Below are 19,100 nucleotides of genomic sequence, written 5' to 3' on the forward strand. Positions count from 1 at the left end.
GTGTGTGTGTGTGTGTGTGTGTGTGTGTGTGTGTGTGTGTGTGTGTGTGTGTGTGTGTGTGTAAAATATGCCAGATGTTGTTGTGGGGGGAGGCCAGAGGGAGGAGCTTATTTTGGAAGTGGGTTGCTTTTTCAGCTCCTACTTGGAGCAGACCTTTGCCGACAATTTACTGAAATGCCAGCCCCTTGTGTTACACCCTAATAGCTTTGGTTATCAGCGCAAGCCTGTGGGGCTGATATTCAGGAGTCTCAGCCATGTACTTAGGCTGACAGTATGTGGCCTTCAGATTGCAGACCTGAATAAGCAGCTAGCGAGTTAACGCTCTGTGTCGGCTTTGCTGTGTGGAGAAGGTACTATCTGTATCCACAAGTGTCCAGATATCCTTGTCCTTTGAAATGGTTGAATCCTTCTCAACTGTAAAGTGATTTGTGGATTCAAATAAAGTATTTAATATGTGTGTGTGTGTGTGTGTGTGTGTGTGTGTGTGTGTGTGTACACGCTTGTGTGTGTGTGTGTGTCTGTAGAGGATATTGGTCAAGTTATTAATATAAATGATTCATTTATCTTGTTATAAATTGGGGCACCAGTCCGTTATTGGACAAAAATGACCTTTTTAAGAAGACCTGACCCATGATGTATCTTAACAATTGCACAATAAGCACAAAATGTGAACAATAGTACAAATGGATTTATCTGAAGGTATATCGGAGGAGCCTAATATCAGACTCATGAATCCGTTCTCTAGAGTGTTTTGTATCAGAGAAACAGGAGGTAAAATACAAAAGCTGGATAATAAAAAGAGTAAGATTGAAGGATGATAATGGCAGATGATACATGGGGGGAAAAGGTGAATTCAATAGGTTGTTTAACCAGCAAAGTGTTAGAGGATAATACTGTCAATTTGCATAGAGCAACATTTACATACTCAAGACTATACTTAATTAACAGGTCAAGCAGGTGCATACCGCGAAAGAGTCTGTGAATTGTGAATGGAGGAAGCAACTTAAAAGGGCAAGTAGTGGTTCGGTTATAATGTTAAAGTTACCTAAAGAGCTACATATTACGCATCATGCCAATACTGGGGAGAGAAAGGGACATTTGCTGTATAGTTACACTCAATTGATGGAATGGGGGTCTTTGGTCAGATGACAGTGCTGCCGCACTATTTATTTAAATTTATTTTACTTTTATTTAACTAGGTAAGTCAGTTAAGAGCATATTCTTATTTTCAATGACAGCCTAGTGGGTTAACTGTTCCTAGGCTGTGGGCAGAACGACAGATTTGTACCTTGTCAGCTCGGGGGTTTGAACTTGCAACCTTCCGGTTACTAGTCCAACGCTCTAACCACTAGGCTACCCTGCCGCCCCACTATGTTAGTAACCCTTAACCCGTTAACCTAACTCCTAACCTTAACCTCAAACCCTAACCCCTAGCCTAGCTAACATTAGCCACCTAGCTAACATTAGCATTAGCCACCCAGCTAACATTAGCAACAACAGATTGGAATTTGTAAAATATCATACATTTAGCAAATTTGTAATACATCATACGAATTGTAATTCGTAACATACAGTATCACACAAAATGGATGATGGATGTCCACAAATGAATACATATCATACTGATGGTAGTGTCTCGGATTTACGGTAACTATGTTACGTCTACCCCTGAGTCCAGGTTGGATATGTTGGTCCATTGTTGAATAAGTAGGCCTGTTTTCTTAGGCTTGCCACGTTCTGTGGTCAAGAGGAGGTATATGAATCTGGACTTTTATTCCCTTGTTGTATACTGGAGCAAAAATGATTCCAGCTTGGGCTCTTCCGGTTTGTGTAGAATATGTCATATAGCCCTGGATCCAGATAGCAGGCTGATTGCCACCATATCCTGGCCCTGCTGGTCAAGATTGGCACTATTGGTACTAGATGTGGGCATATCTGTATTTGCACTCTAGTGTGTGTGTATCTGTGTTGTCACGCTTGTGTGTGTGTGTGTCATCAGTTTTTCCACTCCTCTCCCACTCCTGTCCTGCTGGTTTACAGAGCGTGTTCTGGTATGCAGCAGCCACGTCAGGAATGTAAACCTGTGTGCCTTTCCATGCCCTACTCTCCATGACGAAGTTCAGACAGAGCACTGCCTCATACGTCCTTCCACCGCTAACCACGAGTCAGCGAAAAAAGGCGCGTTCACTGAACAAGAACACATAAATAGCATTCCTCTCTGTTTGAGTAGACTAAATTAGCTGCATTAGCTAATTAAGTGAAAGGTAAACAAAGAAAATGAAATATAGTTAGCTCTCTCTGCTGCTTCTCCTGCATTTTTGAACAAAATAATTTGCTTAAAACTGTTAAACTATTGCCTTTCTCTCTCTTTGACTCAAGTACGTACCACACATTACGCACCGCAGTGCTAGCTAGCTGTAGCTTATGCTTTCAGTACTAGATTAATTCTCTGATCCTTTGATTGGGTGGACAGCATGTCAGTTCATGCTGCAAGAGCTCTGATTTGTTGGAAGACGTCCTCCAGAAGTTGTCATAATTACTGTGTAAGTCTATGGAAGGGGGTGAGAACCACGAGCCTCCCAGGTTTTGTACTGAAGCCAATGTACCCAGAGGAGGATGGAAGCTAGCTGTCCTCCGGATACACCATGGCGATACCCTATAGAGTGCTGTCCTATAGAGTGCTGTTCCATGCTACTGTAGACGTTCATTGCAAAATAGTGTGTTTCAATCAGTTATTTGGTGATGTGAATATATTTAGTTATAATTTTTTAAGATAAAACTATACTAAGGTTTCACAATTTTTATTTATATTTTTATGAAATTCACTGAGTAGCATGGTCCTTTCCTTCCTCAGAGGAGGAGCCTCCACTGCATTACACAGCACTATGCCTATAACCATGTAGAGGGCAAATGTTAAAATCTCATACTTAGGGTTAATATTGCTATAACTTTATGTTAAGCTAGTGGTGAATAATTTGGTGTCCTACACATCTAGCCTCTGTTGCTCAATTCCAGGGTTTCTCTCTGAAACTAAGGCCAACAGTCTGGCTATTAGGAGGCCCGAGCCTGTTTCTTCCTGTGTGTGTGTGTGTGTGTGTGTGTGTGTGTGTGTGTGTGTGTGTGTGTGTGTGGTAAGGCTGAATCTGAGGACGCAGGGGAATACTGCACTCAGGCTTGTGACACAAACACTCTTCTAGCGAACGATCTGACTTCCTGTCTTCCAGAGAGTATTGGGCCTTGTGTCTAGGTGTAGTTAGTAGGTTTGGATATCAGCGATTCTGCAGTCATCTCCCAGTTTGCAACAACCGGTCACTCTCACACTTCCGCATTGGATTTATGGCATTAACAATAGGCAATATTCCTACCACCACCCACCTCTCTGTTTTTCATACACTTAGGTTGGAGTTTACATATACTTAGGTTGGAGTCATTAAAACTCGTTTTTCAACCACTCCACACATTTCTTTTCAACAAACTATAGTTTTGGTAAGTCGGTTAGGACATCTACTTTGTTCATGACACAACTAAGTTTTCCAACAATTGTTTACAGACAGATTATTTCACTTATAATTCACTGTATCACAATTCTAGAGGGCACTTCACAAAATAGATGGCACAATGAGACAGGAAAATTATGTGGATAAATTGAAGCAACATCCTGAGACATCAGCCAGGAAGTTAAAGCTTGGTCGCAAATGGGTCTTCCAAATGGACAATGACACCGAGCATACTTCCAAAGTTATGGTAAATTGGATTAAGAACAACAAAGTGAAGGTATTGGAGTGGCCATCACAAGCCCTTATCTCAATCCTATAGAAAATTTGTGGGCAGAACTGAAAAAGCGTGTGGGAGCAAGGAGGCCTACAAACCTGATTCAGTTACACCAGCTCTGTCAGGAGGAATGGGCCAAAATTCACCCAACTTATTGTGGGAAGCTTGCGGAAGGCTACCCAGAACGTTTGACCCAAGTTAAACAATTTAAAGGCAATGCTACCAAATACTAATTGAGTGTATGTAAACTTCTGACCCACTGTGAATGTGATGAAAGAAATAAAATCTGAAATAAATCATTCTCTCTACTATTATTCTGACATTTCACATTCTTAAAATGAAGTGGTGATCCTAACTGACCCAAGACAGGGAATTTTTACTTGGATTAAATGTCAGAAATGGTGAAAACTGAGTTTAAATGTATTTGGCTAAGGTGTATGTAAACGTCCGACTTCACCTCTGTCATTCTCTCTCTCTATAAACTCTGACGTCACTGGCCTGTGCTGTCACTCTTACCCTGCCGGTGCTGATTCGGGGGCAAAGGGAGGACAGGAATAGAAGACATTCCTGTCATATGTTTCATCCCTCCGTCACAGTGACCTCACGGGGTTAAGAATAGCCCATGCCCCGCTAACCCACAATGAGAAAGGAGAAATTCCAGCTACGAGCCAAGCTGTTGTCAGGCGCTAATGAGGCTGCACGCTGACGTCTTTTACACCCCAGTCGCCGCGGCAACGCCTCATTAAACACTTGTCCCTGTTTCAGTGGCAGCATGGTTCTCTTTCATGTCCTCTGTTAGGCCCCATTCTAAACATGTCCCTGAACAGGGAGGGTCCCAACTCCCCACAGGACTTTCCCACTATGGAGGACTTTCCACGCCCTGTCTGGAGATACTCACACTCTCAGTGATGGGGTTTGGCATTGGTGTTGTATACTGTACAGTGTGTTCAGCTGAAAAACGAGACATGGCTGTCTAAACAATGGCTGTTGTTTGAGGAGGGTGTATGTTCCTCTTACCTTTAGAAGAACAGGAGGACAAAGCTATCGTGAGAACTCTTCTGTTTCTGACTCTGTCGTAAAGCCATGTATGGCTATTGAAATATTGTACTGAGGAGCCTTGTTCACAACACAAGGCACGAGTTATGTTATTGCTAAAAGCTACTTTTTGGATAGTTGCATAGTATTTAGGTAGAGGGAGGATAAAAGGGGTATTTCTGTGTCCCTGCGATCATAGATTGTGTGAAAATGTCATCACTTTGGCGATCTAAAGGCTGTCAGAATAGCTGGAGGGGTACACGGTAGAGGTCGACCGATTATGATTTTTCAACGCCGATACGATATTTGGAGGACCAAAAAAAGCCGATAACGATTAATCTGACTTTTTATTTATTCATTTGTAATAATGACAATTACAATAATACTGAATGAACACTTATTTTAACTTGATATAATACATTAATAAAAATCAATTTAGCCTCATAAATAATGAAACATGTTCAATTTGGTTTAAATAATGCAAAAACAAAGTGTTGGAGAAGAAAGTAAAAGTGCAATATGTGCCGTGTAGAAAACTACCGTTTGAGTTCCTTGCTCAGAACATGAGAACATATGAAAGTTGGTGGTTCCTTTTAACATGAGACTTCAATATTCCAAGGTAAGAGGTTTTAGGTTGTAGTTAATATAGTATTTATAGGACTATTTCTCTCTATACCATTTGTATTTCATATACCTTTTGACTATTGGATGTTCTTTTAGGCAGTATAGTACTGCCAGTGTAACATTATAGCTTCCGTCCCTCTCCTCGCCCCTACCTGGGCTCGAACCAGGAACACATCGACAACAGCCACACTCGAAGCAGCGTTACCCATCGCTCCACAAAAGCCGCGGCCCTTGCAGAGCAAGGGGAATAACTACTCCAAGTCTCAGAGCGAGTGATGTTTGAAACGCTATTAGTGCATACCCCACTAACTAGATAGCCATTTCACATCAGTTACACCAGCCACTAGGCTGATAGGCTTAAAGTCATAAACAGCGCTGTGCTTGCGAAGAGCTGCTGGTAAAACGCACGAAAGTCTGTTTGAATGAATGCTTACGAGCCTGCTGCTGCCTACCATCTCTGTCAGACTGCTCTATCAAATCATAGACTTAATTATAACATAACACACAGAAATACGAGCCTTTGGTCATTAATATGGTCGAACCCGGAAACTATCATTTTCGAAAACAAAACGTTTATTATTTCAGTGAAATACGGAACCGTTCGGTATTTTATCTAACGGGTGGCATCCCTAAGTCTAAATATTCTTGTTACATTGCACAACCTTCAATGTATGTCATAATTATGTAAAAATCTGGCAAATTAGTTCGCAATGAGCTAGCCTGCCCAAACTGTTGCATATACCCGGACTCTGCGTGCAATGAACGCAAGAGAAGTGACACAATTTCACCTGGTTAATATTGCCTGCTAACCTGGATTTCTTTTAGCTAAATATGCAGGTTTAAAAATATATACTTCTGTGTATTGTTTTTAAGAAAGGCATGGGTGTTTATGGTTAGGTACAGTCGTCTAACGATTGTGCTTTTTTCGCAAATGCGCTTTTGTTAAATCATCTCCCAGCGTTGCATCGATTATATGCAACGCAGGACACGCTAGATAAACTAGTAATATCATCAACCATGCGTAGTTATAACTAGTGATTATGATTGATTAATTGTTTTTTATAAAATAAAATAAGATTTCCAAAATGAAAACCACTTGAATCTGATTTCCTGGTGTTTTTAAGTGTTTTATGTCCAAAAAAGAAAAATCTGTAAAAAATAATAATACAAATAATTTGCTAAGAAAACTTGGGGGCCCACATAAAACCACCTGCGAGCTAAATTCAGCCCGCGGGTCACCAGTTGGGGAACCATGCCAAAGACAGTCCCTCTCTCTTGCTTTCTCTCTGTCTGTGATGTCATAGACAAAGTTGCTCTTTCTGTGAGGTCATAAACACAGTCCTTTCTGTTGCTGTGAGGCCATGGTGTAAGCACTGTAGAATGCTATGAATGCTCTAAATGAGAGTTTTTCCTAGGAGAGGTCACCATAAAAAACCTCACGTCTATTCCCTCTCAGGGCACCTCTTTAATAATGTCGGGGAGTTGTGGTTTTGCCTCGCATCATGTTGTTGTTTCCTGTTACGGCTTTGTGTTTTACTGAGTGAACCCACATGAAAAAATACTATAGAATACTACAGTACTTTCTATAGAATTCTGTAGTATACTGTAGAATACTATACTACATACTGTAGTATCCCTCAATTGTGTACTACTTACTAAAGAATGTTGTAGTATATTGTAGAATACTATAAAAAATGCTAAAATAGTATCCATAAAAACACTGTAGTAAATACTACAGTAATGTCCGCAAAAACGCTACACTTAAAAAAAAAACTGTAGTAAACACTACAGTATTTAATTTGAGTATACCCTGTGCATCCCCCTCCCCCATTTCCCGATTTATTGCCACCCATATGAGAGAAACCTTACAGTACATGCCAAGTATAGACAACATACTGTGTTCCCTATAGGTTATAGAAAAGAGAAGAAGCTCTGGAAAATGTGCCCTTTTAACATTTCTCCAGTAGGTTTCCTCAAGGAGAAAGCCTCCACTTCTATGTCAAAGATAATAAAACAGAAACACTATAGTAAATACACGCCTCATTTCCCTGTTGTTTTCCAACACATTTTCATCATATCCTATTCTACCACATGATCACATGGCAGTGATATGTCTGGTCAATCCAAGACAGGAGCGAAAGTCAAACGATTTAGGGTTTGATTAAATCCTTGGCACGTTGTAGCTCAATTTTACATTTAAATGTAAATGTTTCCACATTAGCGGAGTTTGCATTCACTGTAAAAACAGCACACTCTGCTCAATCGGAAATTACCTTTTCATTTCAATCGAGCGATCACACGGATTGAATCTAATCAAACCCTTAGCCTCAAGAGAGAAAGAGAAAGAGATGGAGAGAAAATATGTCAGGAGAAGCTGGGCCAGAATCAGGACAAGGAGCTCTCTGCCAGAGGCTACTGAATACAGCCTGGATGATCACAACAGATGACCACGAGGTCAGGTGATAGCACTGTTAAAAGAAGCAAGGAAGCAAATAAACAAACAAACTGATCGAGAGCAGCGATGTGGAAAGGGCTGCTTATGAAGCATGACGTCATTTGGTCTGAATAGAATATATTGTTCTCTGAGCTCCCATTTCAAAATCAAAGAGACTTCTCCATGACACCAAGCCTATTCATTTGTTTGTATTGTGTGTGTGTGTGTGTGTGTGTGTGTGTGTGTGTGTGTGTACCCTTGACTTCACTATGTTTGTTTTGAGTGCTGAAGTTTTTATATTTTCGATGTGTGTTTATTTCAATTACTTCAGTTTGGACAATCTGCCCAAGATAAAGATTCTAAACTCAGCAAAAAAAGAAACGTCCTCTCACTGTCAACTGTGTTTATTTTCAGTAAACTTAACATGTTTACATGAACATAACAAGATTCAACAACTGAGACATAAACTGAACAAGTTCCACAGACATGTGACCTCTCAGAAATTGAATAATGTGTCCCTGAACAAAGGGGTGGGGGGTCAGAATCAAAAGTAACAGTCAGTAGCTGGTGTTGCCACCAGCTGCATTAAGTACTGCAGTGCATCTCCTCCTCATGGACTGCACCAGATTTGCCAGTTCTTGCTGTGAGATGTTACCCCACTCTTCCACCAAGGCACCTGCAAGTTCCCGGACATTTCTGGGGGGATTGACCTTCACCCTCCGATCTACCAGGTCCCAGATGTGCTCAATGAGATTGAGATCCGGGCTCTTCGTTGGCCAGGGCAGAACACTGACATTCCTGTCTTGTCGGAAATCACGCACAGAAAAAGCAGTATGGCTGGCGGCTTTGTCATGCTGGAGGGTCCTGTCAGGATGAGCCTGCAGGAAGGGTACCACATGAGGGAGGAGGATGTCTTCCCTGTAATGCACAGTGTTGAGATTGCCTGCAATGACAACAAGCTCAGTCCAATGATGTCGTGACACACTGCCCCAGACCATGACGTACCCTCGACCTCCAAATCGATCCCACTCCAGAGTACAGGCCTCGGTGTAACGCTCATTCCTTCGACGATAAACGCAAATCTGACCGTCACCCCTGGTGAGACAAAACCGCGACTTGTCAGTGAAGACTTTGTCAGTCCTGTCTGGTCCAGCGACGGTGGGTTTGTGCCCATAGGCAAAGTTGTTACCGGTGATGTCTGGTGAGAACCTGCCTTACAACAGGCCTACAAGCCCTCAGTCCAGCCTCTCTCAGCCTATTGCGGACAGTCTGAGCACTGATGGAGGTATTGTGCGTTCCTGGTGTAACTCGGGCAGTTGTTGTTGCCATCCTGTACCTGTCCCGCAGGTGTGATGTTCGGGTGTACTGATCCCGTGCAGGTGTTGTTACATGTGGTCTGCCACTGCGCGGACGATCAGCTGTCCGCCCTGTCTCCTGTAGCGCTGTCTTAGGCATCTCACTGTACAGACATAGCAATTTATTTCCCTGGCCACATCTGCAGTCCTCATGCCTCCTTGCAGCATGCCTAAGGCACATTCACGCAGATGAGCTGGGACCCTGGGCATTCTTCTTTTTGTGTTTTTTCAGAGTCAGTAGAAAGGCCTCTTTAGTGTCCTAAGTTTTCATAACTGTGACCTTAATTGCCGTCTGTAAGCTGTTAGTGTCTTAACGACCGTTCCACAGGTGCATGTTCCTTAATTGTTTATGGTTCATTGAACAAGCATGGGAAACAGTCTGTTTGGGATAGGGGGCAGCATTTTCACTTTTGGATGAAATGCATGCCCAGAGTAAACTGCCTCCTACTCAGCCCCAGATGCTAATATATGCATATTATTAGTAGTATTGGATAGGAAACACTCTTGGGTTTCTAAAACGGTTTGAATGATGTCTATGAGTATAACAGAACTCATATGGCAGTGGAAAACCTGAGAAAAATCCAACCAGGAAGTGGGAAATATGAGGTTTGTAGTTTTTCAAAGCTTGGTCTACCGAATACACCGTTTTTATGGGGTGAAGTTGCACTTCCTAAGGCTTCCACTAGATGTCAACCGTCTTTAGAAACTTGTTTCAGGCTTCTGCTATAAAGGAGGGGGGAATGGGAGCTGAATGAGTCAAGGGTCTGGCAGAGTGTCTCAGGCTCGTGACGCGCGGTCCCAACAGAGTTAGCTCTCGTTCCAGTGCTTTTCTACAGGCAATGGAATTCTCCGGTTGGAACATTATTGAAGTTTTATGTTAAAAACATCCTAAAGATTGATTCCATACATCGTTTGACATGTTTCTACGACCTGTAACGGAACTTTTCAATTTTTTTCTGGATGTAGTGCTCGCGCCTCATGAAGATGGATTACTGGGCTGAACACGCTAACAACAAGTGGCTATTTGGACATAAATTATGGACTTTATGGAACTTTATGGAACAAATCAGTCATTTATTGTCGAACTGGGATTCCTGGGAGTGTATTCTGATGAAGATCATCAAAGGTAAGTGAATATTTATAATGTTATTTCTAACTTCTGTTGACTCCAACATGGCGGGTATTTTTTTGGCTGGATTGGGCTCTGAGCGCCTGTTAGAGGAATTCTAAATTCCTATATGTTTTGTAGCCAAAACCAAATTCACACTCTATCTATTTCATAATAAGTTGTAAATTTATCATTTTGCATGAAATAGATCGAGACCAGTCTTAAAAGTCAGGTAACAGCGTTTAATTCAAGAGAGTACTCACCCAAAATACAAACAACATTACATTTTAAAGAGAGAACATAAAATGACGTCCTCAGTTTCTCACACTCTTTCCGATCCACACAATAGCGCAGTGTCTTTAGGTCTGGAGATCTTCTTCTACTCCCCTCATAAAACAAACATTCCAATCTGTCTAAAAGACAGTTTCTCCTCCACTAATGGAACATCAAAGATCATTCTTATCTGTCAGAAAATATATAACATCCCTCTCCCTTAAACCTGCAAGGTACAGACAATTAATTTGTTTTACCTACATTTTCAGTCCTAGTTTAACCAAGAACTCATACATTTCATACCATAACATAATAGTATTAAATTAAATGGTTCTAATTTAAATGTATACATAATTAATCATTTCAACTATAATTTCCTCCAACAGCGCCGTACTAGATTATGCTTTTTCCTTAGTTTTTTTAAAATCTGACATAGCGGTTGCATTAAGGAGAGTCTATCTTTAATACTGTGAATAACACTATCTTTTCTCAATGTTTATTATGAGTATTTCTGTGATTTTATGTGGCTATCTGCAAAATCACTGGATTTTTAAAAATCAAAACATTACTGCACGTAACGCGCCAATGTAAACTGAGATTTTTGGATATAAATATGCACATTATCGAACAGAACATACCTGTATTGTGTAACATGATGTCCTATGAGTGTCATCTGATGAAGATCATCAAAGCTTAGTGATTAATTTTATCTATATTTCAGCTTTTTGTGGCTCCTATCTTTGGCTGGAAAAACGGCTGTGTGTTTTTGTGACTTGGCTCTGACCTAACATAATCATATGTTGTGCTTTTGCTGTAAAGCCTTTTTGAAATCGGACACGATGGGTAGATTAACAAGAAGTTTATCTTTCATTTGATGTATTGGACTTAATGTGTGAAAGTTCCATATTTAAAAAAAATATTTTAGAATTTTGCCCAATGCCTTTTCAGCAGAATGTTGTCGAGGGGTTCCGCTAGCGGAATGCCTGCGCTAGAAAGGTTAAAACCTTTACAATGAAGATCTGTGAAGTTATTGGGATTTTTACGAATTATCTTTGGAAGACAGGGTCCTGAAAAAGGGCCGTTTCTTTTTTTGTTGTTGCTGAGTTTAGTTGTTATTGACAGTGTCAACATGGTGGACACTTGGAGAAAGGGACAGTGTGCAGTCTGTAGGACATTTTCTGATGAGGGCTGGCTGCTATAGGGACTGCTATAGGGTCATCTCTCTCCCTTCTACTCTTTGTGTGACTCAAAACATAGTCCAGTCAGTGAGAATAGAATGAGAGAGAATAGATCCTGTACAATTGATATATTTGATCTCACTTTAATAGATCTCAGCTTTTTGTTGTCGAGTGCTCTAACTCCTTTCTACCTCAAATTAGTCCTTTTGGAAGTTTTTCTTGGTAAGCCCTTCCCTTGTTCGAGATCTGTTTGTGCTTTTTGCGTACTCATTGTCAAGCATGACAATCCATATGGCGTTGGCAAAAGAGCAGAAACAAACTAGTACCCAGGCTAGAATGAATAGCCCACCGACAGAAATCCTGGAGAATTTGATCATCTAACATCAAACCCAGCAGCAGCAGAGCTCCTCCAACCACTAGCCAATCCAGAACAGAACTCCCTCCCCTCAGTCACAGCCAACAGCAACATGACTTCATCTGCTAAGAGAGGGAATGAACCCACCTCGCTGGTGGACACATTTCTCGCCATGTTTGTTGGACTTCTGAACGACGGGGCAGGAAGGGGTCAGACGGCTGGAGGTGACAAACGTGGCAATGGCATCACTGCTTATTAGCGACAACCTGAGGTACTTCGTCGAGATTGACTGGGGTTAGAATGAGTGGTTGGATAGATTTTTAAAGCCCTGCTGACCTGACGGGTTTTACCTTGGGCTGGGCAACTCTTCCTCTTCCTAACTTATTCTGAAGCAGTGGATGATGGGGATGGAAAGAGCAGGGAGGAGAGTGAGAGAGGAGGCAGAATTGAGAGAGTGGAGGAACCAGGAAAGAGGAGTCGAGAGAGAGCGAGAGAGAGAGAGTAGGGCAGGAGAAAGTAGGAAGGGGGAGGAAAAACAACGGAGGAATATGGCAGGATAGAGAGTGGGAATGGGCGGAGAGGAGGGCCTCCATAATTGATCAGTCAGTCATAATGAAGGCATTGGCCCGAGGAGGGAGCAGGCGGGAAACCTGATCCTTGGCAACACAAAGACGCTGGCTAGAGACACAGCCTTGTCTCCAGGCAAACGAACTAACTCAATCTGCCAACAAGATATGATTGCACCCGCTCCCATTGTCTGAAAACATACTGCAAAAACGCGCCTGTGCAAATAAATACTCACACAGTCTACATGCATTTAGAAATAGACTGCTTAGAAGCCTAGTACACTATGCCGCCCATGCGCTATGCTAACCCAGATACTGGGAAAGAGAGGATGTCTTGTTACCCACACCACAAGTCGCTCCACTTAAAAGTAGAAGAGCCAGGCCAATGAAAAGGGAGGTGTGGTTATGTCATCTAGCCGAGGTGTCAGACTGTTAATGCATTCAACAATACTACATTGTTGCCTAGGTTAAGTTTGGCCCAACCCAAATTGGCTAAAGACGCTGGCAGCCAGGCTAAGGATGTTATTATCGTCCGCATCGAGGCCAGGAGGCTAGCAGCGCCACAGTGTGAGGAGGAAGCAGTGTTGAGAGCATTGGAAGCTGCCTATGTTTGCCTCAGTAGAAGCGCGGCAATTGGCCTATGACGTCTAGCAGGGGCGCTTCGCGTGGATCGACTGGGGCCTGTCGTCGGGTGGGAAGGCAGTGGTTGCGGAGTCGCGTCTGCAGCAGCAACATGGCAGTGTGTGTGGCATACTGGGATAATGTGACAGTGTGTTGTGATTAGGGCCCACCACTGTGGTTTGGGAAGATGGACATTATAACCTTGAGTAGGTCTGTGGTGACAGCGTTCTGGTCTGGCCCTATAGCAGGTTTGGGTGTGATGTTGACGAACAGAGTTGGAAGGTTAGTGTGGGAGCAGGGTCAACAGGGCTGGGGGGGTTCCTTTGTGGTTCTGGGTATTGGGACAGGCCTGGTCTGGAGTGGGTCTCACTGTGTGTGTTGTTGACTCCTGTTCAGGCAGCATAGTAGCATGACCCAGCTGGGTGTGGTGGGCTAACAGGGTTGTGTTGTTTGGCAGGGAGTCAAGCAAAGCTCTTGGCCTCCCTCAGATGTGATGTTGTTGATTCCCCACTGGGAGAAAGAAAGTGGGTGTGTTTGGTGAGCAGCAGAGACGTAAACAGAGAGACTGTGGGAGTGTGTACAGGCAGGGAGTGTGTAGTGTTGTTTTTACAGCTTGTTCTTTTGTTGTTATATATAGACATTTTACATATAGCATTATTAGTAAAAATAAATAAATAATCATTGCATGAATGAAGTAATCTGTCATCAAGGCAAAGGGTGGCTACTTTGATGAATCTCAAACATAAAATATATTCTGATTTGTTTTTTATCGTCACTCCATAATTCCATATGTGTCATTTCATAGTTTCGATGTCTTCCCTGTTATTCTACAATGTAGAAAATAAAGAAATCCCCCCTTGAATGAGTAGGTGTGTCCAAACTTTTGACTGCTAATGTATATACTTATATTACTGTTGATTGGTTGACTATGGCTTTCCAAATCTCCCAACAGTGCTATTTATTGGGTTAATTTGAACTAAATGTGATTTTTCAGCCATTCCTGAACCTGTGACCAGAAACAAGCTACATACTGTAGGGGCAATACCAGAATAAGTGATCTAATAATTCTGTCTCTTCCTAGCCTAAATCTGCAGAGCTCAGATCGTTGTGTGCCCCATATACATAACGTCTGTTTGAGGCAAGAAATGTATATAATCATTTAAATTGAAAAAAACAAACAACTTCAGTTCTGAATCAAATGTCGTTTTGCGTATCAGTTCGTAAACCATGTGGCATGGAATCGGCACGTCGAGAATCTCTTTCCAACTATTTTGCAACCGCAGTCAACATTTTGCCCCCCCCCCCCCTCCCCCTCCCCCTCCCCCCCTCCCCAAACAAAAGTAGCTAATTCTGGTCTTTGATAACGGGAAGAAGAAACAACTTCCCTATCTTCTCCCCCTTCCGCTTCCCTCTTCCTGTTAGTGTGTAGGGTCTGGCCAGATGGGCTGCAGGGTGGAACCATGGGAACAACCGGGGGGGGGGGGGGGGGGTAGAGAGATGGGGGTAGAACAGAGAAGGAGAGAGACAGATGCTGAATACCAAACCAGTCCCTTCCCCACTCTCTCCAGCCCTCCATTTGCACGACAAATGCCCCAAGACGGAGGGAGTGAAATTGATCGAGGGTGTACAGTAGGGGCTAGGCTGCGATGAGTTTACGCAAATAATGGAGAGGCGTGCGTGATTATATACCACGTGCATTTGTTTGTCGCTGGTTGTCGCGGCGTGACACGTAAGACACGAAACGCCTCCCAAGTGAAACGGTTGAATTGTTACCGAGGTCAACACGGTATATTTTAAAACGCCTGGGAGAATTGTTCTTTTGAAATTCATGCTCGTTTCATCATGTGGAATATGGAATTGCATCATTCGAGTCCCGATTGCTTTCAGAAGTTGATGGGTTTATTTGATATTCTTCTCGCCAGTCTGGATGTCGACAAACGGGAGGGCCTTCCGGGTGAGGTGGTAGGGGGCGAGCGAGAGGTCGGGGCCGCTTTCTCTTGACCGGCTCCAGTGTGTATGTTCCAGCACGCAGGCCTTCTCTCCTAGTAAACGAGTAACGCTTTCCCTTTGACAGGCCTAGCAAACAAGTTGAACGTACCTGTGCCACGCCCCATATGGGAGAGGTCACCACCTCGCTGTTCCCGATGACCCAGATACACTTACTAACATTAGCAGCATGCTGCATTTTATGCCGCCATCAAGCAATCCTATTTCATAGGCCCATATACTGTGCGTGCCAGCTGTTTTATACATCACCCTGGGGATTCTTGTGGTGCTGGATGAAGTGGTCATGTCCCAGCCCTGTTGACCCGCGCCCTGTAACATGTATAGTGCTGCTGACCTAAACCAGACTATACAAACTATTCAGGAGCACAGGGCTGTCCATACAAACCACTAGCCTCGCTTAGATGGCATTGACTGACTCATTCATAACTGCCAGGGCACCTTTGGATGTTGTGTGTGTGAGAGAGACAGGGGTATAGTGTTACCCCTGTGGCTTTTTCGATGTGTTCTCTCTGTTCCATACAGAGCACCCCTGCCCATCCCCGTATGATATGGGGTTGGCTATTATCTATCCTGTTGCCTCGTCACTTTACCCCTAGCTATATGTACAGTACATAGCAGTACATAGCTACCACAATGACCTCGTACCCCTGCACAACGACTCAGTCCTGGTACTCTCTATATTATAGCATGTTCATTTTTATTTGTTATTGCCTGTGTATTTATTCCTCGTGTCACTATTTCTATACATTTGATTTATTTTATATTTATCTCTGGACAAAGGAAGCATTTCAACTGTTAGTCTACACCGGTTGTTTACGAAGCATGTGACAAATAACATTGGATTTGATTGTTGCTTCTCAGTTCTGTGGCTCGGGGAAGGGTTATCTTAACACTGACCCCCAGTCAGCTTTGAATTTGATTTGACAGCTGCTCATTGAGATACCTTCATTTTGCACCGTTTAGAATGAATCTTTTTCGAAAACTCTCTGTCAGTACATTTGAACCGCTTGATATCTGAAATAGGATTTAGGATTATACACAGTGAGGTCTGAAATGATTGACATAGCCCTAAGACACGCTAACCTCTGCGCGTTACAAATGACACGAGAGGTTAGCGTGTCCTAGAGATATGGTCTTTGACCCTCCTGAAACTTTCTCACTCATCATTGTTCACGATTCATTCAGGATTTTTCCGTAATTATTGTAGTATCCACATGAATGTAAAGTGTATAGAAACATATTCTATTCTTATTTACACTAAAAGTGACTCCAAAATGACACAGTACATTATTCACCATTAAATTCTATTGGGCACAAAGTCATTTGAAAACAGTAGTCATACGATATAGCACAATATTTTTATTATTTATTTAATATAGTCATTATTACTCATCCTTATCAAGGGTGTCAATTATTTTGGAGCCCACTGTATGTGTGTATGTGTTTGCCATGTGACCAGCATGGTTTTCTCAGAATAGTGAGTGTGTGTGAGAGCCACACACACACACAACAGGAAACGGTTAATTACCCCCCTTCCCCCTAACTCACCACCAAGTTGCCAGGTGTGTATGTGCATGTTTGCCTGCCTGTGTATGTGCGTGCCCCCCCCCCCACCCCCCCATTCCCTTTGTGCCATCCTTAACACTTCACTGAATAGAGTTTTCCACTGGGGGGCACACCTGCAGCCTATCACTATGCAAAAAAAGCATTTATTTAACAACTTGGGTGTGACGCCATATAGCAATTCCGTAGACTACACATGATATGTCTCTCACTCTCATATGCGTCAAGACGGTACATCAGTGTCTCCAAGATTACCTTGGTTTTTAGAGATGGTGAAATGATACAACAAAAAGAAGAAGATATGAATGAGGTATTAATCTATTCTTTCTGTCTGTCTGTTGTAGTTCCCAGAGTGTGGCTTCTATGGCATCTATGACAAGATCCTGCTATTTAAACATGACACAGGCACCAACAACATCCTGCAGCTGGTCAAGGCTCCCCAGGACATCCAGGAGGGAGACCTGGTGGAGGTGGTGCTCTCCGGTGGGTAGCAGTCTCTCATCCACTTCTGCTCTCTTTTCATCCGCCCGTCCCTCTTCTCCCCTTACTCATCCTTTCATCCGCCCGTCCCCTTCTCCCTTACTCATCCTTTCATCCGCCCGTCCCCTTCTCCCTTACTCATCCTTTCATCCGCCCGTCCCCTCCTCCCTTACTCACCCGCCCGTCCCTCTTCTCCCCTTACTCATCCTTTCATCCGCCCGTCCCCTCCTCCCTTACTCATCCTTTCATCCGCCCGTCCCCTTCTCCCTTACTCATCCACCCATCCCCTTCTCCCTTACTCATCCTTTCATCCGCCCGTCCCCTCCTCCCTTACTCATCCTTTCATCCACCCATCCTCGTCTTCCTGCTCCCCTCCTCTTTTTTTCTCTCTGATCCCCTCGGCCTCTTATTCCTCCGAACCCTCTCTGTTCCTATCCCTTGTATCCTTATGGAACGCTAAGTAGAGCCACAGGGAACATGCATAACACCATGCACTCAACACCATATGTGTTTGGACAATTTGCCTCTGTACTCCAGCATTATGGATTTGGGCCAAGCATAATTGGAAACACAACCAAAACAAACTGTAAATGCATCCACTTGCAGAGTCACACGCTTCATGTAATCATTGTGTGCAGGGAATATAGGACCAAATATGACACTTTTGACTACTTTTGATGTGTTTGACTACACTATAAGTGCATTTGTCCAAATACTGACGACTGCTGCAAATGGGGACTAGATACAAACCGCGCTTTCATTTCTATCCGGAAAAAAACAAATATGTATGAAAATACCCTCAAATGAAAGGTGACATTCTGTAATGTTGCCTCATATGAAACATGTGGTCTCCACTCCAAAAGGCTGAAGTACAAAACATATTCACAGACAGTATATCATTGCTAATGTGTTTGACAGGTTGATACCCAGGTTGATGCCCAGACTCACTGTTGTGTTCTCTGTTGTGTTGTCCGTCTGCAGCTGCGGCCACCTTCGAGGACTTCCAGATCCGGCCTCATGCCCTGAACGTCCACTCGTACCGTGCCCCGGCCTTCTGCGACCACTGTGGAGAGATGCTGTTTGGACTGGTCAGACAGGGCCTCAAATGTGACGGTATGAGAGAGAGTGTGTGAGAGGAGGGGAGGAGGAGGGGGGCCTGTTCTGCTTGCCCCGATAAGAACTTTGTCTGACGAAGGTTATGGATTTATATTTACATTAAGCGACTTACTAACTGTGAGCATTCATCTCAAGATAGCTAGGTGGGAAAACCACATCTCAGTATTCTTCGCAAATACGGTAGCTATCAGCAAAGTCATTTCCCCTTTGTGTGTGAGCTCATCTCCCCATCTCCTCCCCCTTCCTTTCTCTCTATCACGCTTTCTCTCTCTCTCTCTTTCTCTCTCTTTCTCTCTCGCTCTCTTTCTCTCTCTCTCTCTCTCTCTTTCTCTCTCTCTCTTTCTCTCTCTCTCTTTCTCTCTTATCTTTCTCTCTTCTCTTTCTCTCTTTCTCTCTTTCTCTCTTTCTCTCTTTCTCTCTTTCTCTCTTTCTCTCTTTCTCTTTCTCTCTTTCTCTTTCTCTCTTTCTTTCTCTCTCTCTCGCTTTCTCTCTCTTTTTCTCTCTCTTTCTCTCTTCTCTTTCTCTCTTCACTTTCTCTCTCTCTTTCTCTCTCTCTTTCTCTCTCTCTCTCTTTCTCTCTCTCTTTCTCTCTCTCTTTCTCTCTCTCTCTTTCT

General features: G+C 43.1%; 1 protein-coding gene across 1 annotated transcript in view; it reads left to right on the plus strand.

Annotated features, from left to right (window-relative positions):
• Positions 1 to 19,100, plus strand: part of LOC116353617 (serine/threonine-protein kinase D2-like) — a 36,506-nt gene that overhangs the window by 15,492 nt on the left and 1,914 nt on the right. The window contains exons 2-3 of the mRNA XM_031790476.1: positions 17,235 to 17,373; positions 18,352 to 18,483. Coding sequence (XP_031646336.1) covers positions 17,235 to 17,373; positions 18,352 to 18,483 — 271 coding nt within the window. The remainder of the gene's footprint in view (positions 1 to 17,234; positions 17,374 to 18,351; positions 18,484 to 19,100) is intronic.

The sequence above is a fragment of the Oncorhynchus kisutch genome, linkage group LG15 (assembly GCF_002021735.2).
Source record: "Oncorhynchus kisutch isolate 150728-3 linkage group LG15, Okis_V2, whole genome shotgun sequence".
NCBI classification, from domain to species: Eukaryota; Metazoa; Chordata; class Actinopteri; order Salmoniformes; family Salmonidae; genus Oncorhynchus; species Oncorhynchus kisutch.